Source organism: Amblyomma americanum, chromosome 8 (genome assembly GCF_052857255.1).
Source record: "Amblyomma americanum isolate KBUSLIRL-KWMA chromosome 8, ASM5285725v1, whole genome shotgun sequence".
Taxonomy (NCBI): domain Eukaryota; kingdom Metazoa; phylum Arthropoda; class Arachnida; order Ixodida; family Ixodidae; genus Amblyomma; species Amblyomma americanum.
Window position 1 is genome coordinate 126,197,642 of NC_135504.1, and position 10,954 is coordinate 126,208,595.

The 10,954-nt window shown below is 44.3% G+C and overlaps 1 protein-coding gene across 2 annotated transcripts in view; it reads right to left on the minus strand.

The window, feature by feature from the left end:
- LOC144102059 (acyl-coenzyme A synthetase ACSM3, mitochondrial-like) overlaps positions 1-10,907 on the minus strand; it is a 30,539-nt gene extending 19,632 nt beyond the window's left edge. Inside the window, exons 1-4 of one of the 2 annotated variants that reach the window (XM_077635329.1) lie at positions 10,646-10,907; positions 10,474-10,573; positions 5,387-5,490; positions 3,595-3,707 (exon numbers count right to left, since the gene is read on the minus strand). In XM_077635329.1, coding sequence (XP_077491455.1) covers positions 3,595-3,707; positions 5,387-5,490; positions 10,474-10,573; positions 10,646-10,752 — 424 coding nt within the window. In that variant the 5' untranslated portion in view covers positions 10,753-10,907. Of the gene's footprint in view, positions 1-3,594; positions 3,708-5,386; positions 5,491-6,481; positions 6,673-10,473; positions 10,574-10,645 lie in introns of those variants that run through there. The other variant, XM_077635330.1, reaches the window with a different exon arrangement.
- Between the last annotated feature and the right edge of the window lie 47 nt (positions 10,908-10,954).

Here is a 10,954-nt window from a genome sequence, read left to right on the forward strand (position 1 = left end):
CGTTGAAACCCAGGTCGTTTAAATTATTCCGCAACCTTCCGCTGCGGCATTAACAGCGTCCCTCACATCCTGGGCAGCGTCTCGAAATGTGCACGCACAAAACGCGCATCAGTTCAGCTATGCAATGCAAACTCGGCTTGTGAAGCAGCATATTTCAAGGGAATAATGATGCGAGTTGACGAAACACTATTTTGTGATAAAGATCCATTCTTTGACACTAGCAGAAAACGCGTGATAAGCAAAGCGGGCTCATTTTCGCTTCAGTGGTTAAATTTAGCCTACGCGATGCGCTCATTCTGGCTGCGCGCCTTACCGCGCCTCTGCCGTCAGCGCCGCCACACGGCATCGGCGCGCTGTGGGGCCGTGTTTCCCCGGCCGGTTTTCACACCTTCCCAATCTAGCCACCCTAACGTTGCAAAACTATTGAGCAACCTCACAAGGGTTGACTGTTGTCCCTTTCTGCCATGCAGTCATGATGACAGGCCGAAGACCGGGCTGATGTAGAAGTTCTTAGGATCAGAATGACTGTAGCTATTGAATATGCTCTATTTAGGGTGGGGTGAGACTAGTTTTGTAAAAAAAGTTACTTTCTGAGTTTTGCAACCATCAGACTGATAAGAGCATTTCTTCCACTTTCAGAAAATATACTACGCTTCGGTATTTGCGAATTCAAAAATACTCTCCGATTCTTTTTGTCATTATGTTGAGCGGAAAAGTAGGAGTGTTCAGAAGCTTTATTTGCATTTATCTCAAAACAGCATCTTTGCAGACTTACCGTATTTACACGGTTGTAAGTGGACCCTTTTTTTTTTAATTTAAAATTCCGAAGTAGGGGGGTCGACTTACAATCTAAAGGAAACCTTGAACTGCCAATAAAAGCAGGAAAAACAATCTATCAGGGACGCTACTGCGATGTTAGAAGTTTTTGTTTGCTCTACGGCTCCAAGCGTAGCATTCAGGTATTCCGTGGGCTTTTTGGCCAGGATTTCTCATTTTTTTATTTTTACTGCGCACACCGTTACCAGATGGTTCAGTGCTACTGAACAGGATACCCGGGTTAGAACCCGACCGCGGCGGCAGCGTTTCGATGGAAGCGAAACGCAAAGGCGCCCGTGTGCTGTGCGATGTCAGTACAGCAGGTTAAAGATCCCCAGGTGGTCAAAATTATTCGGGAGCCCTTCACTACGGCACCTCGTTCTTCCTTTCTTCTTTCACTCCCTTATTTATGTCTTCCGTTACAACTGGGTTTCCGCGGATATTTGAGACAAATACTGCGCCACTTCCTTTCCCCCAAAACCAATTTAATTTCATTTCACTCGCGGGAACCCGCTGTTCCAATCGCGGAGTATGCGCCAGTGCCCGGGAGTGTTGCTAGCTGATGGAAGAGCCGCTATTTCAGTTGGTTGCGCAATACGTAACAGCGGCGCTTCTGGGGAATGCCGATGTTTGCTGGAAGAGCCGACGCCCCGACACCGATCACTTTTTGTTTGGTCGTGCTTGGAGTTGGTGCTTTTGACTCGACTGCCGGGCGCGTGCTTCGCCATGAGCTCTCCAGGTTCGAAAATCATTCGGCGCTCGTGCACTGCAGCGTTCAAGAGGGAGGCCATCATTTACGCTGAAGAAACCAACAACTGCGCGGCGGGCCGCAAGTTCGACGTTTCTGAACGGTTGGTGTGGGAGTGGCGAAGCAGCGAGACAAAATTTTCGATTGCGACTCCAAGCGAAGAGGTTTCCGCGGGCCGAAGTCGGGACACTTTCTGGAGCTGGAGGTCAGGCTTGCAGCGTATGTCACCGAAATACGTGATCGGTCCCTTCCAGTGACATGCGAAATGATCACGCAACAAGCCCGGGTCTTTGCTGCGGAAGCTGGAATACTCCGAACAGACTTCAAAGCCAGCAGGGCTTGGGCTTCGAAATTTATGAAGAGGGCTGGCTTCTCTCTTCGTCGGCGTACTAGTGTATGCCAGAAGCTGCCTGCTGCTTATGAGGAGAAAGTTCTCGCCTTCCATAGGCACTACCTCAAGCTCTGCGACTCGCGGCGATACCTGCTCGGCCAAATCGGCAATGTGGACCAGACTTTTGTCTACTTCGACATGACGAGCAACACAACAGTGAGCGTGCGGGGAGCTCGCGAGGTGAAGCTTCTCACGACAGGAAACGAGAAACTTCGGTTCACTGTTATGCTATCATGCTTGGCAGATGGCACAAAGCTCCGACCGTACATCGTCTTCAAAAGAAAAACTATGCCAAAGGAAATGTTCCCGAAAGGTGTGATTGTGCGAGTGAACGAAAAAGGCTTTATGACAGATGACTTAGTTATTGATTGGTACCGTCGGGTGTGGCTTTTGAGGCCAGGGGCATCCCTCAAAAATCGCAATCCGAACCTCCTCATGCTGGACTCATTTCGCGGCCTCCTTACCGCGAAAGTGAAGGCAGAGCTCCGAAAAGAAGATACAGATACGCTGGTGATTCCCGGCGGTCTGACGGGGCAGCTGCAGCCGCTAGACGTTGGCATTAACAAGCCATTCGAGGACTTTCTCCGGCGTGAGTACAACGAGTGGCTGGCGGCAGAAGGGCGGGAACTTACGCCAGCGGGGCGCGTGAAGTGAGCCTCCCTGGCGGCTGTGTGCGGGTGGGTGATTTCCGCTTGGGCAGCCGTTCCACGCGATGTCGTGGTGCGGTCATTTGGGAAGTGCGGGCTTTCCATGGAGGACGATGTGCTGTGGGATCGCAGCGGCGGCGACGACGACAGCAGTACCACTGAAGATGACTCAAGTGAGGATGAATAGCCCATCTATGCAATAAATTTTCGTTTTTGAAGCGCTCCACCGGTGTTTTTTTTTCGGACATGCGATTGGGGGGGGGGGTCGACTTACAGTCGTGTAAATACGGTATGTACCTTTTTCTCAGCAAATATAAGAGCATAAGCAAACAAAATTTTCCTCAGATTTCAATCGCATCCTTTTACATGACTGCAGTTAAAATCAACAACCTATGGGAATTAGTTTTTTCCTACTTAGAAAAAATTCATGGGTGGGAATTTTACTGCATGCAGCAAAAAAAAAGTAACAAAGCTAATTTTTCCTTAAAGGTCATACTTTTGGTCCGAGCTGCGTATAATGACTGTTTCTATTCCCAAACAAAATTTCAGGCTTCTGCATCCAGTAGTTTTTAGAGAAAAATTTTCACTAGTTTAAACAAAAGAAATAAACTGCCAGAAAAAATTTGTCTAGTTTGGAGTTTTAATGCAAGCTACATCCATTTAGAAGAATGCTAGCAAATTTCATAGCCACTGCTTTTTTTACAACCACTCCAACCAATTGTTTTAAACCATTTTCAAAGTCTCACTGTACTTTAAACAACTTAATCAATCTTAAATTAGATACTGATCACACGTAATCGCAATCTTTCATACATGATTCAGTCACATCTAGCAGACATACAGAAGACAGCTTGCTTCACATGGCATGCAGATAACAATAAGATGAGTCAGTAGCAATAACCAAACAACGCTATTTAAAGAAGCAGATATTACAACATGTCATGGCAACATGAACATGGTGTCAACACATTTTCTTCGATATACCAACTCACCACATCTGATGGCAGCCAGAAGGACCAGCCAGAATTCTGGGGTCTTGGGCAGGATCACCATAAGTCGACTGCCCTTCCCCAGACCGAGTTCTTGCTTAAAGAATCCAGCGACCCTGTAGTATGAAATGACCATCAGCTTTGTTTTGTGCAACCTAAGCAAGATACATAATTATGTTCAGCCTCCCAAAGTAATTAATGCGCTGCATCCCAAGGAAAGCTTTTGATACCAGAATTAAATTACTAGGGTCAAAAGTTTGGAATGATCTTCTGCGAGGTACCCTTCGTAGTTGAAAGACAAACAGCACTGAAGAAATATTTTTGGATACAGCTTACTAATATGCAAACGCTATAACAAAACGTATTGTATGCTAGGCACTATCCCTCTGTTCGTTAAGACACACGCAATGTAGTTACTTGCATTTTTTGTTGCTTTTACTGTTCGAAGAGTATATGTAGTGCATAATGCTTTATCACTGTGTATCTGCAGTGTAAGAAATTAACTAATCTCCTTGCATTATTTCCTTAATTATGCTTTGTTGGCAATGCTTTGAACAGTTTATGCATTTAATTTTTTTTCCCTGTGTTGTCGAATGAAGTACACAATCTTTTTTTCTTGTTTTTGTGTGCAGTCTATCCGCTTTGCAGTTTGCCACTGCAGTTTGCTTGAAAACAGCCTGTGGCAATGATATGCACATTTTATTTTCTGGTCTCACCTACCTTGCTAAAGCTCCATTTTCAGCGAAAACAGTAGCCTTATTGGCCATTATAATGCGGTAGCCTATTGATACAGGCCAACTTAAATTTGTAATTTAAATTCGGCGGACTATATATAAGCAATAAACTACCATAGTCAGTCTCTTCATAACTAAAACTGCATAGTTTTCGAACTGCTCGTTTCAAGGCCAATACTTCAAAAGCAATTCTGAAGGGAGGAGGTCATCAAGCCAGCAGTGTAATGCAACTTATAGAACTTCGATGGAGCCAGCCACTGCTGAGATATGCGCCAACTTTTCCACTTTAAATCTACAACTAAACATGCAAAAGCGCCGGAAGCCCTGCCAACTGCTGTTGAGATGTTAGAACTGTCCTGCTTCAAGTCAGAAACAAAAGGAAGTTAATTAAAAAGTCCAGTTAGTAAACAAATAGACTGTCACCACTACCCTTAGTTGTGATGTTCACCAAGCTTAAAAGACAGGCAGCTAAGCTCAGATGCATGCACTTATTGAACCCTTTTACGAAAACGTCTTTCTTGTCTCAAAAAAAGATTGCCCATTACATGCCTATCTGCTAATTATGCTAATATAGTAGAATAAAACTTAAAAAAAAACAGCCCTTGGTAACAATGGGCCATATGGCCCGTGGCTTCATTTGGCTTGATCCAGTTTCGTACCGTTTGTCTCCTATTCGAAAGGAATAGCCAGCGGGATCATCGTTGTTATTAGTGTCCTGTATTACTCTGCTGATCAATCACAACAGTAAATGAAATAAGTGTTTTACTGTTTGCCAGAGGCATCAGACAAGCCAGAGACATCAAAACTATTGAGCTGATGATTTCGTCTCGTGGTTAGCTTCGTTTTTTTTAGGTAAGAAAAACTTTAGCAATTGAATACTTTATTATCGTGGCAGAATTGTGTGCAGCAGTCGTCAATGTGAGCGAAGCTTTGCTGCAGAGTTATGTCGTATCCGAATAAGTGTGGCAATTCCTTCAAAATAAAAAAAGTGTTGACTGTTGCTCTTCATGCTCCTGTGAAATGTATCTCAACTCACAGGAAATGCAGTGTATATGACTTACCTTTGCGAGAGGGTGCTCAGATCAGCAAAAGTGTAGGTGATGTCTGGTTCACCGCTTGTTTCCCTCGAAAACCAGAATGCCGGACTACCATCACGCCCTTTTCTCTGCACACACAAAATGAACAGGCACCTTTCAGCTTCTGCAGAACTAATTGAGTACCACACCGGATAGCTCACGAAAGCTAAAGTCAAGAACAGCTATTTCAGTGCATTGTGCACTGAACATTGCACGGGTACAAGCTTATGAAAGTAGGCTTGAGGAACACCAATTTTTGCATGTCTAACACAATGAAAACCACCAACAACAAGCTTGTTATCTTTTTGACTTAGGCCCAACCCCTGGCTTCTTCTTCCTTAAACACCTGCTCTTTCAGTAGTAGTAAATTGCTTTCACCGGAGAGGTCTTTGGCAGTTACGTCCTGTGGCCAAACCGATAATGCCTGCCACTCATTTTGCATTGATCTATGCCTATTGCTGATGACATCATAGCTGCTTGCAAAAGTGCCAACTCAGGGGGTTAGGTAACATTTTTTCCATGTACACCCTTGCTCTTTTTTTGTGAACCAGCCAAACAGGTGCAAGACACAAGAAACATCCTGTGCCTGCATGCAGTACTTCATGCACCAAAAAGAGCACTGTTAAAGTAAGGACATCATTGCTTTCCCTGTTTTAACACCCAAGTTTAGAAAAAAAGAAAAAATGGAATGGGCCAAAACAGAGATGCAGCCAAATTTAAGTCTGACAGTTTCAATTAAAGTTTTGCCCGTTCCAATTGGTCTTATATATACCTTCGGCTGCAGAAAACAATTAATACCCTTAACAGATCTACTCTAAGTGCGTATTTTCTCTAATAAAAAATACAAGCAAGCTATACTTGTCCACGTCGCATAATACCAGTGCAGAATGCCTTCCGTGCAAGCTGCAGTTTTTGCCAGACATGATATGGCCCAAGCTGTCACGTAACACTACACTAGGTTGTCTCGTCATTCAGCCAGCCTTAAATCAAGTTAACGAATGTGCAAGAAGATGCAATTACAAAGTGTGACAAGCAGCTAGCCTAATACACCCAAGGGCTACTGCAGCCTCCCGCACATACCAGCATGGGGGCTGGGATTGGCCTAGAAGGTAAGATGACCCCACAGGCAGCAGCATCCTAGCAGCAGCTTATTAAAGGGGGTCCCAAAGCACACTGTAAGGAGGAGCAGCTGGCGACAGGCAGATGGCGGCTTCCATGGTACCCAGTGATGGTGATGGCCCCCGTGATGGGTACACAGCACGGTTGGAGAGCTGAAGGACGAGCAGTGGGGTAGAGCAGGGCAAGCAATACATAAGCAAAGAAACAAAAGCAAAGCAGGGGGACGAAGGACAGAGCCATGTGCAGACTGTAGCCAGCACAACCGCAAGAATTTAGAATGTCGGTATATTGGCTTGAAATCAAGCAGCAGTTAGGAGCAAAGTGCGCAGCAATACATATATGCATTTACGATAGCCCACCACACAGACCTTGAAGAAACATCACTTATCTTAAAGTATAGATTGGAAGAGTGCAATAGAAAAACTGGAGACCCAAAGATGGAGGCAGGAATGATAGTTAACGATGCAGTTAACTGACACGTAACAAAGAAACGTAAGGAAAACTTGTGGATAAAATGCAATATTATTGCAGGCCAGGTAGCGCTATTAGGAGCAGCAAAATGGTGGAAAGAAAGAAGAGAAAGTTTTAATTGGTTTTGCACCTGCCGGAACACGTCGATTAAAGCAATGCAAGGCCAAGGAGAGATCGCTATGATTGGGATAAGAACACTCACATAGAAGAATTATAAAGGCAGACAGACAAGGCAGGAGAAATAATGCTCAGTATATGCAGGCAGCACAGCCTAATCATGCTAAAAAAACAAGTGAGATTAGAGGGATTAATTTCTCGGGAATCGGACACAGCCAACTCCAGTAGAGACTGCTACTCAATGTTGGAAACTGCATGTGCACGTAAGGCTGGATGTCACGAAGGCAGACAACAAGGAAGCATGAACAGCATTGGCAGACACAGCAAGAGGTTACCTGCGATGTTACAGCCCACATTTCGTACCATTTGGTTTATGGTTTATGGGGGTTTAACATCCCAAAGTGACTCAGGCTATGAGGGAAGCCGTCCTGAAGGACTCCGGGAATTTCGACCACCTGGGGTTCTTTGACGTGCACTGACATCGCACAGTACACAGGCCTATAGAATTTCGCCTCCATCGAAATTCGACCACCGCGGCCAGGATTAAACCCGCGTCTTTCGGGCCAGCAGCCGAGCGCCATAACCACTCAGCCACCGCGGCGGCTTGCATTTCGTACCATTTGAATTCCTACTTGCCTCCAAGTGGGACCACTTGAATTTCCACTTCATAATTTCACCTGGGATATGTTTTTCATATGTACATGCAACACAAACATTTGATACCTGAGTGATGGCTATTTGGTGGCTAAAGCACAGGAAGTAGAAAGGTATAAAAGAGCCTGAAATAAATCATCAACATATGATGAATTCTTTCTGCATCATTCCCGCAGCTGAAGAGGGCATGATGGGCCTGACATACAAGGGCTTTGAAAGAAAGAAGCGATATAGTGCCAAAAACAATAGTAACTCTGATGCTGTACAGGAAAACAATGCAAGCAGGCAAGGAACAATTCTGCAGGATAGTCCTGAAGTGAGCTGTGTTATCAGTGAAACTGCAGAATGGTTTTAGATAAGGTTATAGACTAGAAGATAACTCTGGAAGGCATTTCCAACAATGGCATCTTGTCTCACCAAAGCAGCAAGACCTGGTAGAAGCAGTGATGTTGCTTTGAAATGAAGCTCGAAGGTTTTGGAGTCCTTAGCATTGCATAAAGAGACGGAAATAAGAGTTTCAAAATTCAAGTAGAGTATCTAATTCATTCGTTGAGCTCAGAAATTTATTTCAATGTACTCTCTACTGAAGAAATACTGGCAGCTTCTCTCGTCAACAGCAGCCGAATGTGTTTATTGTCCTGGCCACTATAGGCACTAGCTGCTGCTACTGCATTTTTTCTTGTGATTAAACATGAAATATAAACACACATCCAAAAACTTAATCCAGGCAGACTTTTGTTATATTCATGAGATGTTTCGAAAGCTTATTTGCTACTTAAATTTTTTCAGTTTCGATGGAGGCAAAATTCTAGAGGCCCATGTACTTTGCGATGTCAGCGCACTTAAAAAACCCCAGGTGGTTGAAATTTCCGGAGCCTTTCACTGCGGCGTCCCTCACAGCCTGAGTCGCTTTGGGACATTAAACCCCATGAAACCAATCTTTGCTTTTAGTTCTGTATGCTGGTTGACGCAATGATCGCAGCTTCTTGAAGGCTGCTCCTTTGCACTTCAGAGCCCTCGGATGACGACCTTCATCAGGGCCCTTCACAGTAAAGGCCCAACACTTGTGCCATGTGCATGCACATTGTACGCCTTTGAATAGAAGGACCCGAAAGCCTTCAACTGAGCAACAGTCACTGGAGATAGCATTTTTATATATTACAGGGGCATAAACAATGCAAATTAGCCACCTCCAGGCAAATCCTAAAAAATGATAGTGCAGTTAATAAAATGGCAGGTTTACTAAAAATATATCTGCAAAGAGAACAATGTGATGATGATGATGATGGATTTTTATGGCGCAAGGGCATCTGTGGCCAAAGAGCACCATGACACAAGGTTTTTTTCTTCTACTCAAGGTGGGGTCAAAGACCCATTTCCCAAGCATTTCACCCTAAATAAGCTGAGCACCAGACACGGGGAAAGCTTAATTGTGCCCATTGTATCACCGGTGGGCACCCGGCAGCACTGGAGATCGAACCCCACACCTCCAGCATGCTCAAACGACAAGGCCACTGCTGCGGTAGCCTTGTCAATGTGAACAATGTGACGGTGACATGGAGAAAAAACAGATAGTCAGAGTAAGTGTAGAAGCAAAGGTCTTAGGCAGGGATTTTAATTAATTACTGCTGTTACTTTTTATTATGCATGTATGGAGTAGTTGAAAGAAAACTACAAATGAGCAGATTTGGTTTGACTTCATCATGTCAGAGATGAGGCCAATAGTAGCGGTAAGTTGCCTACCTACATATCATACCGTTCTTCTAGCAGAAAATTGAAAAGATTTCCAAGACTGGCGATATGTGGGCCTGCATGCAGATGGCAGTTTTGAGAGTGTAGTTGAGTTTATTATGACCTCAGCATGATTGCACTGCAAAATTTGCACAGAGGAAAATATGGCATGCAAGCGATCAGATCATATATACAGTCAGCAGCAGAAGTTTACGGAATGCGCGTGCTCAGAAACAAATTTACTGTACTGCTTAACGGTGATCTATATCGCATGATAATGATGCCAGCAAATGACGCATTCATGTCCCCTCAAACCTGCACACATTTAGTGCGACTAGATTAACTTGACGCTGCCGAAATAATTTTTTATTCATATAAGCACATCCCGTACACTTTTTCTGCTAACAGTGCACGGACGAACAACACACCTCCTAGCTGAGCCATATGAGCGCTAGGGAATAAAAAGGAAAGAGACAGAAACAAAATCTGGATCTCATGAAGTGATTTGTGGAACTTGAAAAAGTGGTATCAGGCCTGATAAATGCTCTTGCATGCCTGGGAGTTGGAAACAATTCTACACTTGAAGTAAAACATGGCAGAATAATTAAGTCATCTGAGGTATGTTTAGGGTGGCCATCATTAGCATACATGATAGAAAAAGGAATAACTGGGAAGTATGCATACAGTAGAATACGAATATATGAAAGTATGAGGAATATTCAATTGAGGCAACTGGAGGAGAATTAGTGATCGGTGGTGAAATTTTTCGGGTATTCATCAACGCAGCTACGCAGAGGAAAAGAACTCAATGGCTCGCGTGTAAGTAAATATGCTATCAAGAAGACCAAGCCTTGAAAATAAGACAAGCACAAAATTCAGAAAACATTCGCCAGCGTAGTAAAAATCTGCGTAATGTAAGTCAGTTGATACAGTATCGTTCGATTTAGACAAGGAGTTTGTCCACTCAACTCAAAATTTACCTGCTTTTCCGCCGCCCAGAAGTCAATGATATCCCTCGAGAAATTTAACTCATGTGGTGGGTCCTCCACGACTTCCCAGCAGCCATCCGTATCATTGTTACTGCAAAAGAAATATTTAATACACAATTAAATGAGCTCTGGAGAACGATCTATCTGCGCACGTGATACTCACGACAGACACTTGTGAAGACGGCTCACGGATCTCGCGTGCACAAACTTCACGCGAGTTGACACAGGACGCAAGCGAGTCAATGTTGAACGTACTACAGCAGTAATCATCTCGCACTGCCCTTGCGATCCTGACAGCCACCGTCTAGCCGCGCACGATAACTGCAGTTCGCGCCTCAAAATGAAAATATAGACACTAATCCTACTGGAGATAAACGCACTTCCGAGTCAGTGCGCCCCGCAGCTGAGCGCATGGAGGAAAAAAACTGGAGGAAGAAAAAAGCGCCTTAGGAAACCGAAACCAACACTTGTA